At 37.0% G+C, this 21,896-nt stretch overlaps 1 protein-coding gene, 1 long non-coding RNA gene and 1 other non-coding gene across 4 annotated transcripts; 1 reads left to right on the top strand and 2 right to left on the bottom strand.

Annotated features, from left to right (window-relative positions):
* Positions 1-2,586: 2,586 nt before the first annotated feature.
* LOC146940424 (uncharacterized) lies at positions 2,587-4,116 on the top strand. Its single transcript, XR_015032012.1, has 2 exons — positions 2,587-3,330; positions 3,593-4,116. It is a non-coding gene; the product is annotated as an uncharacterized LOC146940424 (long non-coding RNA).
* Positions 4,117-5,036: 920 nt separating this feature from the next.
* Positions 5,037-21,785, bottom strand: LOC146940422 (Tmem18). 2 transcript variants are annotated; one of them, XM_085754128.1, is made up of 5 exons: positions 21,499-21,785; positions 20,678-20,783; positions 16,928-17,076; positions 16,670-16,805; positions 5,037-5,257 (listed from the first exon to the last, which is right to left on the bottom strand). In XM_085754128.1, the coding sequence occupies exons 1-4, from the start codon at positions 21,643-21,645 to the stop codon at positions 16,710-16,712; spliced, it is 498 nt and encodes a 165-aa protein (XP_085610254.1). In that variant the 5' UTR covers positions 21,646-21,785; the 3' UTR covers positions 5,037-5,257; positions 16,670-16,709. The 2 variants fall into 2 exon arrangements, with proteins under 2 accessions (XP_085610254.1, XP_085610252.1); XM_085754126.1 differs by having other exon boundaries at positions 16,895-17,076; positions 21,499-21,766.
* Positions 7,135-7,241, bottom strand: LOC146940423 (small nucleolar RNA R71). Its single transcript, XR_015033748.1, has one exon. It is a non-coding gene; the product is annotated as a small nucleolar RNA R71 (small nucleolar RNA).
* Positions 21,786-21,896: the final 111 nt, after the last annotated feature.

Below are 21,896 nucleotides of genomic sequence, written 5' to 3'. Positions count from 1 at the left end.
TCCTTATGTCTCAGAATGGAAAAGTATAAAATTCTATCATTATCGGTGAAAGATATATGGGAAGTCATGGTCATGGATGTAGCAATTGGGTCGTATTTGCTGAAAGCTTAAGGAAGTTTAGTTGGTCATGCTAATCATTTGATATCGTAGTTCTTTTGGCCTCCTAGTTGTTCTTTATACCGAAAAACAATCTTCTTTAAAAACATAAAAAATGTGATTCGAAAGTTATCTCTCAAACAGTTTGCGCATTTGTGGAAGGCCAAAAAATCAACGATGCAACTCCGAACCCATAATTGATCTATTTGCAACCCCATCTCAATATATACAGACATGAAATTTATAACTTTATAAGTAATTATTCGAGATCGGAAACTGTTAGATCAATGACCTGCATGTTACTATTTTATAGCTCACACTATATGATAATTAACTGTTTCATATCAATACGCAAGATACTGATTTTGCTTCCTGACAAGTGGGTTGCTAAACTGTTAGGGATGATGTTATTAAAGTTGAGAATGCATTGCTCCAGCTTAAGATTTTAAAAGAAAAAAAAAAAAAAGACTGACATTTATGTTTGGGTTATGATAGAAGACACCTTTTGTGAAGGTGTCTTTTATCAAGTTACTCTATGAATTTTTGCGAAAAGACACCAACTTACTTTTATGAAGGTGTCTTTTAGCAAAGTTATAACTGAAAAGTGAAAATCACACCTTAAGGTGTTGCTTGATAAAAGACACCACCAAAGGGTGTCTTGTAACATAACCCTTTGGGTGCGTTTGATGGTCAGGATAAAGAGTCAGGATAGGAAAGATATATCATATCCTGTCTTAATCCTTCGTTTGATGCACCAATAGGATATGATAAATTATTCCTTTAACTTATCATATTCTATCACTCCTTTGTATTTTCTATCCTGAGTTTAGGCTGGGTTAAAATTAACCTGTCAGTAATAAAAAGAAATCCTAATTTTGCCCTCACCCTTGTCCTCTCTACCTGATCGATGTCTTCCTCTCATCTGTATTCTCTATCTTTTTCCTAAATTTCATTTTTTTTTATTATCGGATTTCAATTTTTCTTTGTACAGATTCATTTTTTTTTTCTTTTCTTCTTTTCATCGATTTCACTTCCTCTTTTTTAATTCCCCTTTTTTTGAACTCCCCTTCAAATCATCTTTCTGAAACGAATTCTGTTGAATTCATTTTTGTTTTGTTTAAAATTCAAATCCTCATTTTTTTTATTCCGCTTCTTTTTTAATTGACTTCTCATCTGTTTTTTTTTTTTTTATAAAGATTCCTATTGGTGTTGTTTTTCTTCTTATCGATTTCAATTATATTCCATTGATGGTGCTGTATTATGAAAGCTTGTTACAAAATAAAATTGATTATAAGAGTAATTACGTCATTTAATATGATAAAATAATGTTATCTTACTTATTATCATGTGCGCGTCAAACACATGATATGATAAATGTTATCATGTCTATATCATATCTTGTCTCTATCCATTTTTATATCATATCATGTCTTTATCCTATCCCGACCATCAAACGGACCCTTTATGTTTTATGCATTGGTCACGTTTAAGATATATTTCAAATTATTAATATCATACAATTAATTTTGCTTATCAGTTTTACATTAGTATATTCTTATATGGGTTAAATATGTTTTTGGTCCCTATAAAATCGGGACATTTTAAGTTTAGTCCTTACTTAATTTTAATAGTTCTTTTAGTCCCTAAAAAAATATTCTGCATTCAGTATTAGTCCCTACTCAACTCAAATATCTGTTTAATTTATGCTTAAACTCTTGAGTTTTTGAACAATTTTTTGCAGACGTGTTAATAACATTACTAAAAGTTCCTCTGCAAAAGATTATCGCAAAATTTTATTTCTACGTCCAAATTTTGTTAATTTTATCTTTAACTTTTGTCGTTTTAAAAAATTCATATTTAATTCGTTTCATGTTAAAAAATTCTAAATTTTAGTAAATGAACCTTTCATAGTGTTCTAAACTTCTCTAAAAAAAAATCGTTCAAAAATTTAAGAGTTTAAGAATAATTAAACAAACTTTGTTGTAGTAGGGACTAAAATTAGAAATAATTTTTTTTTTGTAGAGAGTTAAAAACCTATTAAAATTAAGTAAGGACTAAACTTAGAAGTTTCCAATTTTATAGGGACTAAAAACATATTTAACCCTTCTTATATTGTCTTGAATGTAAAGTAAATTTGAAATTAGGCAAATGCTGTGTATAGCGAATTTTTGAATTTGATAAATTTTTATTTTGCTTTCCAAATTTAAAATAAAATAAAATTAGTATTATAATAAAAGTTTGGGTTTTTAAATTTAGTAAGGGACAATAATTTGGGTTTTTGTTCCGTCTATTACTCTCATTTTGTCCTACAAAAAAAAAGTTCTAAAATTAATTACGTAGTACAACCGAAGTTTAAAGCAAATTACTCAAGCATAAGAATTCATGATGTGGGCATCCTTGGATTTTGTTTTAGATTAACTACACACAAGCGAGCAACAAGCGACATCGCTAGGTATTTTTGGATGATAAAATCATTACTCGTAAACACAACATTCATGGACATAGGAGACTTGACATTGTCATGCATGACTTTTGAATTCTATATAGAAGGACAATAACCTCTGGTGCTAGGAAGTCAAATGTGTCAAATGCAAATGGTATAAAAACATGTTGATTGTCGGAACATGTTTTCTCATGTTTGACCACTTTGCTTGATGCAACTTTTAGGGTTATTTGTCTTACCGTAAAAATCTCGACGCTTAATCTCACAAGTGGTGAAACCTCAATCAAGTTTATACAGGCATATTTTCCTCCTACCCATTTGTACACCATAACATTCACATGTTTAAGTGTCGATCTTTTATCTACTGTGTCAATGAAAAAGTTCACAAGCACATCCTTCTTCATTGATATTCCCTCCCGCATGAATATATCAAAAAGAACATCCCTAACAAAATCATGTATGTCCATAGCCAAAAGGCTCCTTACAACCGAAGTTGTATTGTTCCATCCCATATTTTTTGAGAATCAAACGCACAAGCAAAATGACAAACCACATCTGCCATGTGAAGACAATATAAGATTTTCAGGCCATACACTTTAGAATCATAATTAAAACGTGTAGATATTGTGAAGGAAAAGTTATTCATATAGCGACATGATTGACCAAATGAAGCCATATCAAATTGATATTGTGAGTCTAAAATAAGCAAATGATCCATTTATCAGTCACGGAACAAATTGGATGGAAGTGTCTGAGTGTGTGGTGGATAAGATACTGAGACATGGAGCATGGTTGGTTTCCCTTGAATTTATTTGTTTTCGTTTGATATATTTTTGTCTTCTTTCATTATTTCGACAATCATTCACATTGGCACTACGTTGAAATGAAATTGTATTTGTATTATTCATATATTATCTCTTTTTTATTTTTTTGGTACAATTCAAATTTTATCGCTATGATTGATCAATTGAACATTATAATGTGTATGCATTTTAATTTATAGTATATTGATTTGATTTCAATATTGTTGCTGGTATTATTTGTGGATTTCAGTTGAGTAAGTTGGCATCAAAAGAAGATTCATTTGCTGAAAAGAAAAGCTCATGGATGACATCTGACAGCTATTCTTCCTCCCCACATGATTAAGGTCCATAGTGATTTGTCTGATTGTCATATGCTTTATTTTATAAAAAAAAATGTAATTGAAGTCATGTGCTTTATTTTCTCACCTTTTTACTCTAATCCTGTTTGCAGTAAAATATTTATTTATTTGAGCAGTTAAGTTAGTTTCTTCTTATCCAAACCACATTGGCTGAAGGGGTTTATTTATGTGTACAATATTGTGTCCTTTTTTTATTGTCGTTATGTTTCTGATATATGTAACTTCAATGAAAGTATATTAGTTAAGCGTTGTTGATTGTCAGCTGAGGCATGAGCCCTTGTGTCTCAAAATGGAAAAGGTGTAATATTCTATTATTATTATCGGTATATGGGAAGTCATGGTCATGGATGTAGGAATTGGGTTGTATTTGCTGAAAACTTAAGGAAGTTTAATTAGTCATGTTAATCTATGCTAATCATGTGAGATCATTGTTCTTTTGGCCACCTATTTGTTCTTTATCGTGAAAAACAATCTTCTTTAAAAGCATTAAAAGTGCCACTTGGAAGTTATCTCCCGAACAATTTGCACATTGTGGGGGCAAAAGAGCAACAATGCAACTCCATGCCCATAATTGATCTATTTGCAACCCATCCCAATATATACAGACATGGAATTTATAACTGATAAGTGATTATCCGAGATCAGAAACCGTTAGATTAATGACCTGCAGGTTACTAGTTTATAGTTCACTATCTGATAATTAACTATTTGACACAAGGAAGCAAGATACAAATTTTGCTACCTGACAAGTGGGTTGCTAAACTGTTAGGGATGATGTTTTTTTTTTGAAGGAAAACTGTTGGTGATGATGTTAAAGTTGAGAATGAGAATGCATTGGTCCAGCTTAAGATTTGAAAAGGAGAAGAAAAAAAGTCTGAGATTTATGTTTTAGAGTAGTGATATTTGTACATATCTTTGGTACAACGCTTATGACAACTTTGGTTTTGGTCAAAAATAATAGAGATAGAAAAAAGAAGAGAGAGAATAAGAAGATAATGTGAGTATGAGAGAGAAAGTTGTCAAAAAGTTGTTAAAAAATAGTTGTACAAATATCATTCTCTATGTTTTATTCATTGGTCCCGTTGTAAGATGCAAAGTAAATCTCAGTCTAAATTGGGAGAATGCATTGGTCCCAACTGAGATTTATGTTTTTGCATACAATTAATCTTGCTTATCAATTTTATATAAGTATATTCTTATATTGTCTTGAATGTAAAATAAATTTAAAATTATTAGGACTAAGCCGTTCATATTGAATTTGATCAATTTTTATTTTGCTTTCCAAATTTAGAATAAAATAAAATTAGTATTATAATGAAATATCTTGCTCCACCATTAGAACACTTACTTAACAAGTCAAAAATAAAAACGATACTTGTACAAGTGATCCTTCGTTTTTGGAAGAGTTACATAAACAGAATGAACTGATGCATGGGAAAATTCTTGGTAATTAAAGAAACTTTGTTTGGGAGGAAAGAAGAAAGACAACTCATTTGTATGGCCATGTGATTACAACACCTCATGGACACGAACTCCTTAGTTTAATCCATCAAAATTGATGACACTAGGTCATATAGCACTTTTGCTTTGATTTCTTTGTAATTTTCAGTTAAGTTCAGATGTTTTGTATGAGTTATGAGCCACAGAGAGGTGAAAATTCAAGGGCACAAGTACATGAACCATCGTACTACGATATGTAGCATCGTACTACGATATGAAGGCGTTTTGGAAGGCTGAGGTTACTGGAAAAATCGTAGTGCGATGTGCTTTCATCGTACTACGATGTCAAGGAGCGTTGAATGATGATCTGGTTTAATGAAGCATCGCACTACGATATACCAACATCGTAGTACGATATTGGCGTGACACAATTTTTTCTATAAAAGCCAGAAGGTTCTATTTGCAAAGCGTTCGGAATTTTTACGGAGAAAAGCGTGAATTGGAGTCTGAAGCATTGGGCCAACGGTGGGAGACCATCAAAACTCATAGTCAGTCATCAATTAAATGTAATGGATCCTTCTTTTTCATTTGTTATTTGTGCTTTAGCCATGAGTAGCTAGATCTATTGTGATTAGGTCAAGAGATGATTCTGTAATAGCTCATTTGATGTAACCTGAAACTTTTACATTTATGAATTTCAATCTAGTTTATTCAGCATAATTTGTTCTCAGTGCTTTTATGATCCTGACCAGATATAATTGATCTAAGAGATTAGATGACTATTGACACTAGCGTTTATCTCAGAAAATATTTATGCTTTTCTTTCTAACGGACAATCTAGGGATAGAGCGTTGTTAGATTGTGATCATTGAATTAACGAATCGATTAGCCTTTGATGATTATAGGTTCACCTAAGGGATTAGGGAATTATAATTAGACAAGAGGACTTAGGATCAAGGAATTGACTTAAGTTAAAGTGTTAATTTGTCGTTGACTTTGTGAAATTCGTGGATTTAAGATTACAGGTTACTTAACGAGTGATGTATAGATGAATCGATTGACCTAATCATCTCTTTAACATTCCAAAAACCAACTTTATTTCTGTCGTTTTTAAATTACAATTGCACTTAAAATCCAACTGCCTAGGGCAATCCCTTTATTTAATCACATCTTAACGAAGACGTTTTTTTTGCTTAGTGGAATCAAAACAGTCCCTGAGGATACGAATTATTTATTACTTCGATATCAATTAGTACACTTGCTAATTTTGTATCAAGTTTTTGGCGCCGCTGCCGGGGACTGTTGATTAATTTCAACGAGGCAACAACGTTAATTGTTAAGATTTCTGTCATTTAAATTTTTATCTGTAATTAAAAAAAAAAAAAATTATCTATTTATTGTTGTGGTGCAGTGCTACTAAGGTACTCTTTTGCTGTGTATGCGAGGTAGAGTCCGACCTGAGGACTTGCAGTTCAATCCGGAGATCGAAAAGACCGCAAGAGCTAATCGAAAAGCAGTTCGGTTAGCTAAAATAGCTGAGAGTACAAGCCAAGGTTCTTCGTCAACGGAAAGTCAGGACGTTGAGTCTGAACCTGAAGTCATAATCATGGGAGACGCACAACCACAAAGACCTATGATGGGGGACTATGGATTGGATGCCAACCGTGGCCATCTAACTCATGTTTTCCAACCAGCCAACCCGGTAGCTTTTGACATTAAGAGTTCTGTCCAACAAAACCTTAAGGAAAACCAATATGATGGGCGCGATGACAGAAGCCCTCATGAGCATCTGAGCCATTTCCATGAAACTTGTCAGTTTTGTGTGCCACCCGCTAATGTCACCGAGAGCCAAAAGAAGCTTAGACTATTCCCTTTCACTCTAACCGGTAGAGCCAAAGATTGGTTGCTGTCCATACCTAGTGGAACCATTCAAACTTGGGATGAGCTTGAGCTTAAATTCCTTAAGAGATTTTTCCCTATGTCAAAATACTGGGAGAAGAAACATGAGATCACCAACTTTAAACAAGGGGAGGGTGAGACCTTGTATGATGCTTGGGAGCGTTTTAACCTTTTGCTTAAGAGATGTCCTGCACATGGCTTAGATGAAAAATCTTATCTTCAAGTCTTTACCGAAGGGTTAACCGCTAACCATAGAATGTTCTTAGATGCATCTTCAGGTGGAAGTATGAGAACCAAAACTGATCACGAAGTCCGAGACCTGATAGAGAACATGACCCAAAATGAGCATCGAGCTGATGCTGAGAAAAAGAAGAGGGGAATGTTTGAGGTGAGTGACAACACTGCTATCTTGGCCAATCAAGCAGCCATGAACAAACACCTTGAAACCTTGTCTAAACAAGTCCAAGCCATAACTTTGGGACAAACACAAGCCCAACATGCCCAAGTACAACAAGTGCAACAAAGGTGTGATTTTTGCCAAGGAGATCATCCAAATGGTGAGTGTACCTTAGAGGGATCCAGTGAGGAAGCCAATTTCATGGGAAACTATCAAAAAAATAATCCCTACTCTAACACTTACAATCCTGGATATTCCAAACATCCTAACCTGAGTTACTCCAACACAAATACCCTTAACCCTCTTCTTCCTAACCCTCAACGCCAACAACCGCAGCAACAACAAAGACCCCCAGCAGCTTGGGAAGAGGCCATGACCAAATTCATGCAAATGACTCAAACCAATTTGGAGGAAATGAAAGCAAGCCAGGAAGCTGAAAGGAAAAATAATGAGGCAGCCCGAAAGATGTTTGAAACTCAAATTGGGCAGATGGCAAAGCAGATGGCTGAGCACACTAAGGGAGGATTCTCAGGCAACACTCAAGACAACCCTAAGAACAATGAGAGTTGCAAGGCTATTGAGTTGAGAAGTAAGAAGGTGTTGACACCTTTACCTCCAAAGGTGACTAAAAAGAATGAAACAGTTGAGGTGGAGGAGTATGAACAAGAAGTAGTTGAAAATGATAAGGGCGCAGTTGAAAATGAACAGGAAGAGAAAAATTCAGAGGGAGAAAAAAATAAAGAGGGAGAAAAAAATGAGAAGTTGATTGATGAGGAGTCCATGTTGAGAAAGACGAAGAGCCAGCTCCTTGAAGATGGTGAGAAGAAACAAGTTGTCCCTCCGTATGTGAAATTGCCTTATCCGCATTTATCAAAGAAGAAAGAGAAGGAGGCTGGTCAATTCAAAAAGTTTATGGAGCTGCTATCTCAACTACAAGTGAACATTCCTTTTAGTGAGGCCATTGAACAGATGCCGTTGTATGCAAAGTTTATGAAGGACTTGCTAACCGGAAGAAGGAAACCTCGAGATGGTGAAAACATTGCCTTGTCAGAAAATTGCAGTGCCATCCTTCAGAGGAAGCTACCTCCTAAATTGAAAGACCCAGGCGCTTTTACCATCCCTTGCACTATTGGGAAGGTGAATGTTGGAAGAGCACTATGTGACTTGGGGGCCAGCATTAATTTGATGCCGCTCTCTATGATGAAAAAGTTAGGATGCGGGGAGCCCAAACCAACAAAGATGACTCTCACACTTGCTGATAGATCTATTTCTCATCCTTATGGAGTGTTGGAAGATGTATTGGTAAAGGTAAATGAGCTGATGTTTCCTGCTGATTTTGTTATTCTAGACATGGAAGAAGATGAGGAGACACCTTTGTTGTTGGGAAGACCCTTCTTAGCAACGGGAAGAGCCTTGATTGATGTTGAAATGGGTGAGTTGATACTACGGTTTCAAAATGAACAAGTTGTATTTAATATCTTTGAGGCCATGAAGCATAGGAATGATCATCCTCAGTGCTATAGGGTTGATATGATTGATAGCCTAGTTGATGAAACAACTCTAGAAGAAACTCCGGTGCAACCATTAGAAAGAGTGATGGCAAATTCGATTGAAGTTGATGAGAAGAACACTAATGATGAAGTTGATGAGTGTGTGCAGCAATTGAAGGCATTGAAAGTTGAATCCTCAAGCAGAAAATTTGAAGTTTTAGCAGCAAAAAGTGAGGAGAAAACAACTGCACCAGAATTGAAGGAACTCCCATCCCATTTGAAGTATGTGTTTTTAAGTGAAGATGCCAGCCATCCAGCTATCATAAGTAGCACCTTATCCTCTCTTGAAGAAGAAAAGTTAATGAGAGTTCTTAAAGAAAACAAGGCAGCTCTTGGGTGGCACATATCAGATTTAAAGGGAATCAGTCCAGCCTATTGTATGCATAAAATTCATTTGGAGGCTGAATATAAACCGGTGGTCCAACCCCAAAGGCGCCTTAACCCCACAATGAAAGAGGTGGTCAAGAAAGAAGTCCTTAAGTTGTTGGATGCAGGCATGATTTACCCAATTTCAGATAGTGCATGGGTGAGTCCGGTGCATGTGGTACCCAAGAAAGGAGGGATGACCGTGGTGGCAAACGAAAAGAATGAGTTGATTCCCACTCGGACGGTGACAGGTTGGAGGATGTGCATCGATTACCGAAGGCTGAATCAGGCTACTAGGAAGGACCATTTTCCGTTACCGTTCATGGACCAGATGTTGGAGAGGTTGGCTGGACAGGCCTTCTATTGTTTCTTGGATGGATATTCGGGGTACAACCAGATTGCGGTGTCGCCGGAAGATCAGGAGAAGACAGCGTTCACATGCCCATTTGGTGTGTTCGCCTATCGAAGAATGCCCTTTGGATTGTGCAATGCACCAGCCACTTTCCAAAGGTGCATGCTGGCCATCTTTGCAGACTTGCTGGAGAAGAACATAGAGGTATTTATGGATGACTTTTCTGTTTTCGGTAAGTCCTTTGATGATTGTTTACATCACTTGGATGTTGTTCTTAAGAGATGCATTGAAACTAACCTTGTTTTAAACTGGGAAAAATGTCACTTTATGGTGACGGAAGGTATAGTTTTGGGCCATAAAATCTCTGGGAAAGGCATCCAAGTTGATCAAGCAAAAATTGAGGTTATAGAGAAACTTCCTCCTCCCATCAATGTAAAGGGGGTGAGGAGTTTTTTGGGGCATGCTGGATTTTATAGGCGATTTATAAAAGATTTTTCAAAAATTGCTAAGCCCCTCTGTAACCTCCTTGTTAAAGAAAATGATTTTGTTTTTGATGCTGAATGTTTGGAGTCATTTTCATTAATTAAGAAAAAGTTGGTCACTGCGCCGGTAATCATTGCACCAAATTGGGACCTCCCATTTGAACTCATGTGTGATGCAAGTGATTACGCGGTTGGAGCAGTGCTTGGCCAACGCCATGAGAAATTTTTCCATGCCATCTATTATGCAAGTAAAGTTCTGAATGAAAATCAAGTCAATTATGCAACTACTGAAAAAGAACTGCTTGCTATAATTTTTGCTTTGGAAAAATTTCGCTCGTATCTCATTGGATCCAAAGTTGTTATTTTCACAGATCATGCAGCCCTGAAATTTTTGCTTACAAAGGGGGACTCTAAACCCCGGTTGCTGAGATGGATACTCTTATTACAAGAGTTTGATTTGGAAATCCGTGATAAGAAGGGAGTGGAGAATGTGGTGGCTGACCACCTCTCCCGTTTGGATAATGAGGCGGTTACTAAGAAAGAGAAGGCCATTGAGGCCGAGTTTCCTGACGAACAGTTATTTGTGGTAGCTGAAAGGCCATGGTTTGCAGACATGGCAAATTTCAAAGCAGGGAACTTGATTCCCGAGGATTTTACATATCAGCAGAAGAAGAAATTCTTCAAGGAGGCAAATTTTTATGTGTGGGATGACCCATACTTATTTAGGACTAACGCTGATGGTTTGTTGCGTAGATGTGTTGCAGGTGATGAAGTGAAAAGTATTATGTGGCACTGCCATAGCTCAGCTTATGGAGGCCACCACAGCGGTGAAAGGACCGCAGCCAAGGTATTACAAAGCGGCTTTTGGTGGCCAACTCTGTTTAAGGATTGCCAAGAGTTTGTCAAACAATGCGATAAGTGTCAGAGAATAGGTAACATTTCTAGGAGGAATGAGATGCCCCTCAAGGGAATCCTTGAGATTGAACCATTTGATTGTTGGGGCATCGATTTCATGGGTCCATTCCCATCCTCCTACTCTAATCTCTATATCCTTGTTTGTGTGGATTATGTGACCAAATGGGTGGAAGCTGTGGCCTGCATAGCTAATGATGCCCATACGGTCGTTAATTTTCTAAAGAAAAACATTTTTCCTAGGTTTGGGACCCCTAGAGTTTTGATCAGTGATGGGGGGAAGCACTTTTGCAACAAATACTTAGAAAGTGTTCTTGCAAAATATAATGTGAAGCATAAAGTTGCTACTCCCTATCATCCTCAAACTAGTGGGCAGGTAGAAGTGTCTAATAGACAATTGAAACAAATCCTTGAGAAAACAGTTGCATCATCTAGAAAAGATTGGTCTAAGAAACTTGATGATGCATTATGGGCTTACAGAACTGCCTTTAAAACTTCCATTGGTTTCTCACCATTTCAGTTAGTTTATGGGAAGTCTTGTCATTTACCAGTTGAATTGGAACACAAGGCCTATTGGGCGATTAAATTTTTAAACTTTGATCACACATTGGCTGGTAAGGAAAGACTTCTTAAACTAAATGCATTGGAAGAAATGAGGTTGCAGGCGTATGAGAATGCGTCGATTTATAAAGAAAGAACAAAAAAATATCATGATCGCAACCTTGTTTCTAGGGAGTTTTATGCTGGGCAACCAGTGTTATTGTTCAATTCCAGGTTAAAGTTGTTTCCAGGAAAGTTGAAGTCCAAGTGGTCTGGACCGTTTATTGTGAAGAACGTGTCCCAAAATGGAGCTGTGGAGGTAATGACACCGGATGGTGAGAGAAGCTTTAAGGTGAACGGGCAAAGGCTGAAGCCCTATCATGGAGGTGACTTGCCCAAGGAAAGAGTGGGCTTGATACTCACCGACCTTTAAAAGGTCGTCAGAAGTCAAGCTAATGACGGAAAACGAGCGCTGAGTGGGAGGCAACCCACTGATTTTTGTTTCAGGTAATTTTTCATTTTCTGTGTAGATATACATGATAAAAAAAAAAAAAAAAAAAATGTTTTCAATGTGATACAGAAGGAACAACTGCAAATTTTTTCAAAGAGGCTATAGAAAAAATTTTCAGAGCAAAGAATCGTACTACGATATTTCACATCGTACTACGATATTAGAAGCCAACAAAAGTGGTTCCTTCTGGAAAAATCGTAGTACGATATCCAGAAATCGTACTACGATAACTAAGTCAAGAAAAGTCAAACGAGCAAAAGAAAAATCGTACTACGATATAAGATATCGTACTACGATATTTGAACCTTAAAAATAGCTCGTCTCTGGAAATATCGCAGTACGATATGGGGAAATCGTACTACGATATTCAAGTTTTTCCACGCTCCCCAACCGTTACAAACTTCATCGTAGTACGATAGGATCCATCGTGCTACGATACCATCTCCCTATAAAGCCTGGAACCAATCAGTTTTTCCCATTCTCATGGTTCCTTAGCGAAACTCTGCAGAAATTTTTCCCCAAATTCGTGAATCTTCAATCCCAAACCAATCTTCATCAAATCTTCATCTCTTCTCATTAATCCACCCCCAAACCATCAATTTTATCAACAAATCATCATCCTCATCAAATAACCTATCAATAACCCACAAAAATCTCAACTCTTCTCTTACCCATTTCATCAAACACCTTCCATACAAGCCAACTTCCTTCCTCAAACCACCATCCACATGGCTAGAACTTCGGAAAACACCGACATTCAACCACGAAAACGTACCCGAAACCAATCAAAGGCATCCTCATCAAACCCTCCACCACCAAATCAACCCCCAATGCAAACACCGCCCACACAACCCACCACTTACCAACGTTTCAAAACGGAGAAGGCAGAGGAAAGATACCAAGAGATTAAGGAGAGGGAATTTGTTGGAGAAAGAGCATTTGATGTTATTAAGCTCACCGGACATCCCACCTTTGAAGCAACACTAAGGGAAAAAGGTTGGGAAGGCTTAAATGGTATGGTGACAAAGACGAGCAATAAGTCCATCGCTTTGGAGTTCTTCGCAAATGCTTATGCGGAAGAAGAGAATAGAAATTTTGCAATTGTGAGGGGGAAAAGGGTGGTGTATGACGCAGGTATCATCAATGCTGTTCTGGGATTGCCGGCTCCGGCAAGTTGTGATGTGAGACGGCGAATTGCTCCTGCTAATTTGCCTACAACCCAGGAAGAATGGGATAATTTGCTTGTCGGGATCATGAAAGAAGGACAAGGGTGGAGGAGAAAGACCCCAACCAGCAATCCTCAAAGGATTAACACCGCACATTTGTTGCCAATCTACAGAGCTTGGGCATCTTTCATCAATTCTACTATTGAAGGTACTTCTGCTGCTGCTCAGATGATTGTGAATCGAGTGTTTATATTGCTAGTTCTCCTCTCAGAGCATGAGCAGATGGATGTTGGAAGGCTGATTTCCCGCAGTATTAAGGAAATGGTGAGAACGAAGAGTTCGACATTGGGTCATAGCTGTTTGATAAATATGTTGTGTGAGAAGGCTGGAGTTCCAACCGAGCCGTTGGATGTGTTTGTCAAGTCTCAGAATCCTATTACGGACATCACACTGGAGGGATATGAGAAGAAGATGAGGGAAGAGGGAGGTGTTCAGCATGAACTAGGAGAGCAACCAGAAGTGCAGGGCCCACCTGAAGCCGAGTACCCACCGATGCACCCTGCATTGGCGGAGTACATTTATACATCGGCAAATTGGCAGGAGGAAGCATCATCTCAGTTGCTAATTGAACCGCCTCGATTCTCGGAACAATTTGCAGCTATGGCACTTCAGTACAAGAGGAAACCAACGGGTTCTTATAAGAGGTTTGGTGGCTCTAAGGATCGCATGGAGGGTTACTTTGAGGCTACCAGACAGAGGGCAGTTCAGCTAGAGAAGGATATTAGAGAGGACTTTGAGTTCGGAGAGAATGTGGAGATTGCAAACATGTTAAGTACCGACCCTCCCGACTTGTCTGGAGACGATCAGCAGGACCATCAGCAGGACCAGATGGATGAGGAGGAGGGTTGACTCCGGACTCGTAGAGCAGTAGTTTTTTTTTTAGCTTTTCATTTTGTTATGCTTTGTTTTTGTGCAATAAAAAGATCAGTGTTGTGACTGCTGCTAGTGTATTGTCTTTATATGCCCTGTTGTGTAATTGCATCTGCGCTTGTTTGTTATTAATGAAATTGCTTTGTTTTTGAATTTTACCAGTTTAGTAGCATTTGTTCATCCATGGTATATCAAAAGTTCAAGGAGGAAGAGCTTGCAAGAAGGTCTCGGTTGAAGTGTACGGCAATGTGAAACAACTTCCATAAACCTCAACCAGTAAGTTCCACAGCCAAAACTTTTATTTTTCAATTTTCACCAAATATGAGTGTTCCATTCTAATGCTATTTCTGAGATTTGCGGATTTTCTTTATGTTGATTGGTCACATTGCTTACACACAAAGGCAAAGTGCTTGTACCTTGAGCCTTTGAAGCCTACCTGTTGCATTGAATTCTTCCCATTTTTAAGCCAATTTTGAGCCAATAGGTTAGACCCCGTTGTTTCGGTGACAAACCACATATTTTTAGCCTAGAGACCTTAGGAAGTTGTCCCGTTATTATGTTGGAGTTAGGCAAATTTTGATGTGGTTATGATTCTAAGTTTGGGGTTGCTCATGGGATAGCAACATTTTAAGTTTGGGGTGAGGGTTACTGAGAACATGAGTTTATGGATCACAAAGGTCTCAATCATAATGTCTCACATATAAAAAAAAAAAAAAAAAAAAAAAAAAATGGTTAAATCAAGTTGATACAAAAAGTAATCAACTTCAAAAAAAAAAGAGTTGCTTTTGTGGAATAAATTGAGACGTGTGTGTAAACTTAGTGATTTGAATCATATTGTGTTCTCTAACTCTCTGCATTGAATGTCAAGTTGTGGTGATCTTAGCTGAAATAAGTAGGAAGTGTCTAACTCCAAAGTATCATGTTTAAGCCTACTGTCCAAATTATCCCACCTTTTTAACCCTAGCCCCGTTACACCCTAAAAGTCCTTAAATGTGTGCATGGCAATGTGATTTTGATCGATGTTTAGAAGGTTCCCAAGTTTTGGTAATATAGTGATTAGTTTGTCGACTGTGTGAACCCTTTCAATGATGTTGCGTGAAGTTGTGGAGTGAAGGATTTGGCAAGCAAGTTAGCCCACTATTGCTGACTAGAAGATGAACTTTTGATTTACCATTGAGGAGGTAGGTGCTATTTTACTGTTAAAATCCATTTATAAAGTAAGTTCCTTGAGGACAAGTAACGATGCAAGTTTGGGGTTGTGATGACACTAGGTCATATAGCACTTTTGCTTTGATTTCTTTGTAATTTTCAGTTAAGTTCAGATGTTTTGTATGAGTTATGAGCCACAGAGAGGTGAAAATTCAAGGGCACAAGTACATGAACCATCGTACTACGATATGTAGCATCGTACTACGATATGAAGGCGTTTTGGAAGGCTGAGGTTACTGGAAAAATCGTAGTGCGATGTGCTTTCATCGTACTACGATGTCAAGGAGCGTTGAATGATGATCTGGTTTAATGAAGCATCGCACTACGATATACCAACATCGTAGTACGATATTGGCGTGACACAATTTTTTCTATAAAAGCCAGAAGGTTCTATTTGCAAAGCGTTCGGAATTTTTACGGAGAAAAGCGTGAATTGGAGTCTGAAGCATTGGGCCAACGGTGGGAGACCATCAAAACTCATAGTCAGTCATCAATTAAATGTAATGGATCCTTCTTTTTCATTTGTTATTTGTGCTTTAGCCATGAGTAGCTAGATCTATTGTGATTAGGTCAAGAGATGATTCTGTAATAGCTCATTTGATGTAACCTGAAACTTTTACATTTATGAATTTCAATCTAGTTTATTCAGCATAATTTGTTCTCAGTGCTTTTATGATCCTGACCAGATATAATTGATCTAAGAGATTAGATGACTATTGACACTAGCGTTTATCTCAGAAAATATTTATGCTTTTCTTTCTAACGGACAATCTAGGGATAGAGCGTTGTTAGATTGTGATCATTGAATTAACGAATCGATTAGCCTTTGATGATTATAGGTTCACCTAAGGGATTAGGGAATTATAATTAGACAAGAGGACTTAGGATCAAGGAATTGACTTAAGTTAAAGTGTTAATTTGTCGTTGACTTTGTGAAATTCGTGGATTTAAGATTACAGGTTACTTAACGAGTGATGTATAGATGAATCGATTGACCTAATCATCTCTTTAACATTCCAAAAACCAACTTTATTTCTGTCGTTTTTAAATTACAATTGCACTTAAAATCCAACTGCCTAGGGCAATCCCTTTATTTAATCACATCTTAACGAAGACGTTTTTTTTGCTTAGTGGAATCAAAACAGTCCCTGAGGATACGAATTATTTATTACTTCGATATCAATTAGTACACTTGCTAATTTTGTATCAAAAATCTGACTACATTCAATCAATCAAAATCCAACTATAGATCAACTATTCCTGCTTACTACGAGCAGCCCTTGCACGATGTCTTAGTTCAGCTCTTTTCCACTTAACAATCAAGTAACATAAGGAAAAGAGTGTATTGATCTGCAGAAAGAGACAAGATACTTATAGTTAATATTCAATATGAAAAGATGACCGATAGTTAATATTCAATATGAAAAGATGACCGTCACCATAATGGTTGTGACATAAGGGGAAATACCAACCAAGATTATCATAGCGAATGCAAGAAGAGGACCAGACCAAAGAACTGACATAAATACTCCACTTGGATCAAAATAGTTTTGACTAGAGAAGCTTTTCCAGTTTTCCCCCAGAATACTATTAAGTCTCTCAGCAAGATATACACCAGCCACTGCAAAACAATTTCCAAGAAAGTTAAGCTACATTATTGGTTCAAGTTCAACAAAGATAAAAGAACTTAGAAAACATAAAACTGACATCAGGATTAAGAGACGTATACACCAAATATGTGCATGGAAAATGAACAGACACAAGAATGCACAATGGGAATGTGTGCATCTTATCTAAACCAGGTATCCAAAGTTCCACTCTGATAGAAACCAACTGATATAGAAGAATAAAATAGGGAAAATCCCTTTTGATTACAGAATAATATTGCAGAACTTCGAGGGTCTGCACCTCCCTAATGCCAAAATGCCAAAATGGCCCCTTCCCAGTCAAATCCTCAGATGCCCCTCAATCTTCCCTTCTCTCCCCTATTTATTCTTAAAACTTAACCTCCCACTACTGACTTAATTAATTATTAATCATAATATATTAATAAACCATAACTGCATAATTAACTACTATAATTATAATAAAACTGACACAATTCTAATAAGATATCTAACAATACTCCCCCCCTAAAGATTCACCTTGTCCTCAAGGTGAATGATATCATAAGTGTCCACCTGGGTCCCATAACTTGAAGTATAATGACAGAGTGATGTGTGAATCATGCAAACTTATGCCTTGATCATATACTCTGTTTGTAATGATATTTTTGAGAAAAAAATACAGGATGATTGATGTCGCGGTGCCCATAGTAGTTCCCCTTATCTCTGACCCCATTCTCATTTCTTTATTGCAAATAAGTTTGCACAAATCCGTTTTGCTCTCCTGTTCCATTTCCACAATCATGACATGCATATGGGCATTTTCTACACTTACTTAGACTGAAAACGTATTCTCTGTACAGAATGTGAGGTGAATAGGCAACCATATATAGGCATGAGTCTCTCAATCACTTCCATTGATTAAGGAAGGAAATATCTAAGAAAGGAAACATAAATCAACACACAATCATACAATATCTCAACACTCCCCCTCAAGGTGGTGCATATACATCATAGGCATCCATCTTGTCACATATGTAAGTTATCCGAGGACTTCGTAGAGATTTAGTAAAGATATCAGCAAGTTGGTCCTTGGAATTGACAAAGGAGGTTCTAATGATTCCCGTGATAATCTTCTCTCTAAGAAAGTGACAATCAACTTCTATATGCTTTGTCCTCTCATGAAAGACTGGATTGGATGAGAGGTGTAAAGCTGACTGGTTATCACACACAAGTTCCATTGGACCAATTTCACAAAAATGAAGTTCCTGAAGTAAATGCTTCAACCACAATAGCTCACATGTGGCATGAGCCATGGCTCGATACTCAGCCTCCGTACTTGAACGAGCAACAACAGTTTGCTTTTTACTCTTCCATGAGATCAAATTTCCACCAATGAAAACACAATAACCTGATGTAGACCGTCTATCGCTAGTATCTCCTGCCCAATCAGCATCTGAATATCCAATGATATCAGTGTTGCCTCTATCAGTGAAAACAAGCCCCTTTCCAGGGGATCCTTTGAGGTACTTAATAATTCGAATCACTGCATTCCAATGGTTGTCACAAGGAGAGTTAAGAAACTGACTTACTACACTGACTGGAAAAGATATGTCAGGTCTAGTCATGGTGAGATAGTTCAACTTTCCAACAAGTCTCCGATATCTGCCTGGGTCGGTATAAGGCTCCCCCTGATTAGGAAGAAGCTTTACATTAGGGTCCATAGGAGTATCAACTGGTTTGCAATCTGTAAGACCTGTCTCCTCCAGGATATCAAGAGCATACTTCCTTTGAGAGATAGCAATACCTAACTTTGACTGGGCTACTTCGATGCCAAGAAAGTAACGAAGAGGACCTAAGTCCTTTGTCTGGAAGTTTTGAAATAAGTGTTGTTTTAACAATTCGATACCCTCATTGTCATCACCTGTAATCACAATGTCGTCAACATAAACCACAAGATAGATATATTTATTTGATGAGGAGCATTTAGTAAAAACAGAGTGATCTGCCTCACAACGGATCATCCCAAATTGCTGCAGTACTTTGCTAAATCTTCCATATCTATATCTCTCTATTTTCCCCATTTCTACATCTTCCAAACCTTTCTCTTCTCCTATCGCGGTGGGATTTGGATTTCCCTGGTCACTATCTTGTGGTTGAATATTGAATGAACCTTGAGTCGTCAACCGCTCCAATTCAGTTTCAGGTTCCTCTTCTTCATCAGACATAGGCATGATATCCCGATATTCCGGTTTAAAACGCCAAATAAATGCAAGCGAGAACATATGCCAACTAACCTGTTGATGGCGTCGATTCCACCAGTGTGACCATTGGTGAGCACGACCTCTGAGTAACATCAACGCATCTGTCAGTTTCTCCTCATCTGGTGTATCTCGCTTTTTGAAATGTTCCTCAATGCATAGCAGCCACCAGTATGCATCTTCTTTGCCATCAAACACTCGAAACTCCATTTCTACCATAACGGTACCACGGTTCCAAGATCAATGCTCTGATACCAGTTGATAGAAACCAACTGATATAGAAGAATAAAATAGGGAAAATCCCTTTTGATTACAGAATAATATTGCAGAACTTCGAGGGTCTGCACCTCCCTAATGCCAAAATGGCCCCTTCCCAGTCAAATCCTCAGATGCCCCTCAATCTTCCCTTCTCTCCCCTATTTATTCGTAAAACTTAACCTCCCACTACTGACTTAATTAATTATTAATCATAATATATTAATAAACCATAACTGCATAATTAACTACTATAATTATAATAAAACTGACACAATTCTAATAAGATATCTAACACACTCCAAAACCCAAAACCATCCATTCTTCCCTATCAATTCAATTATATCTTAGAGATGTAAGCACTAAAAACATGGGCATGGAAAATGATCAAACATGTCTATCTGATACAAGTTTAGGCTTAAGACGCAAGAATGCACAATGGAAATGCGTATATCTTCTCTACACCATAGGTATTCAAACTTCAACTCAAAACTCCAAAACACTGTATTCTTTCCTGTCATTTATAACCTGTCCACTCTCCTCTAAATAGCTATCGAACTAGCTAATTATTTTGTATCTCCATGACCTGATCAGTGGCTAAGATAATATCATGAAAAACCTCATTCTAAAAGAAATATTTATGTAAATAAATTGTAGTTTCGACGAGTTACAATGACCATATATTCACTCTTTTGAAAATTTTGGGTATATTTGCAAGTTGCAACCATCAAAGCATGATAGGATAAATGGATTTGTATGCATAAAGCTAGAAACCAAACAGAATAGACTACAGCAATAACAACAATCAATCTTTATCCCACTAAGTGGGTCGGCTACATGGATCAAATTACGCCGTAATGTTACCAAATTGAATAGACTACATAATTTATTTATTTTTCCAAATATCACGTTATCGCCGCTCAGTATTTCACCCAATGTAGAAAATTAAAGGCAGGGTGATAAGTTGATTATCATGGGGAAGGCAACAACTTCAAACAGAAGTGAAGTGAGGTACATGAAAACTAATAGAACAGTTTGATTAAGCCTTTATAGTTTATTCAAAAACAACATTCCATAAAATTAAAAAAGGAATGCTACGTACACGTCAAAAGGAACAAGCACATCTGAAAGTTGGTATTCTTCCTGGAGACAATAATCGCAAGAAGCAATAGAACATGGAATGTTAACAATCCCAGTAGCCAAGGTTCCTGAAACAAAAAAAAATAAAGACAATATTAGTAAGTTTGCAGGATACAAATAACTAGAAATTTCTAAAATGAGAAAATGGTAGAGATTGAATATGATAATTCAAAACACCAAAAGTAATATGATCCATAAAATCATATTATATCAAAAACAAACATAAACTAGCGCTTCAGCGCCCCTATTTGACAACTCAGTGGTTGCCTGGTTGGTACAAAAGTTTAGGCAGTGATTCATTCGAGATGAGATTCATGTCCAAAAAGATACACACCGCGGATTTGTATTAATCAGGGGCTTGTTTGGATTAGCTTATTTTTGAGCCTATGCAAAACAACTTATACAAATAAATAAGCTTGTCGAGGTAGTTTATGAAAAAAGCTTATTTATTTGCATAAGCTCAAAAATAAGTAAATCCAAACAGGCCCTAAGTTCAATTTAGTAGCGAATCAATATACAACTCGCATGAATCTAACTATGCTTATAAGTGATAATCAATGAATGATATTACCAACAGTCCAAACAAGTACAAAACATGACAGTAGTTTCAGCACTTCAAGCTTAGTTCATTTAATTTCTCACACACCAAAATAAATAGATAATTGAAAAAACCACATTCAATTAAACTCCATAATTGACGAAGCAATAAAAAAGAATAAGGAAATAGAGAGAAATGCTAAAAGAGAAGGTTTGCGGCGAAATTGGAGGGAGAAGAGTAGGTACCTTCCAATCAATAGCATGAAAGAAACCTAAAAAGTTATCTTTAGCAGGACGAAGATTAGTACGAAGTTCAGAAGAGATTTTCTGAACAAGATCTGACATAAGATCAACGTGTTCCTCCATAGCAGATTTCAGTTCATCGATCGACATGGCGTTGCGATCTGCAGTTACCGGAAATTGACTACTTCAGCACTTCACTTTCTTTGCATTCTCTGGTTTTTGAATTTTGATTTCCTTCAATTCCAGATTCTTCTTTTTCTTTGTAAGTTGTGTTCTAAAGGGTAAATTGGGAATTATGGAAGAATGAATGTGGGGCGGGTCCATTTGTTCTACTCTTGCTGGATTCGAGTAATTAGATTTAGATAGATATATTATGTCCTTGCTATCTACACCCCACATTT

This window comes from Medicago sativa, chromosome 3 (genome assembly GCF_051527215.1).
Source record: "Medicago sativa cultivar Bolivia chromosome 3, Bolivia_mono, whole genome shotgun sequence".
Taxonomy (NCBI): Eukaryota; Viridiplantae; Streptophyta; class Magnoliopsida; order Fabales; family Fabaceae; genus Medicago; species Medicago sativa.
The sequence above is the reverse complement of the archived record's forward strand: the minus strand, read 5'-3'. Positions and strand labels throughout refer to the sequence as shown.

Coding starts and splice junctions, on each gene's coding strand:
- LOC146940422 (XM_085754126.1), bottom strand. CDS start 21,645: ATGTCGATCGATGAACTGAAATCTGCTATGGAGGAACACGTTGATCTT. Junction 20,784..21,498: donor TTCATGCTATTGATTGGAAG/GTACCTACTCTT, acceptor TTTTTGTTTCAG/GAACCTTGGCTACTGGGATT. Junction 16,806..16,894: donor CTTATGTCACAACCATTATG/GTGACGGTCATC, acceptor CTCTTTCTGCAG/ATCAATACACTCTTTTCCTT.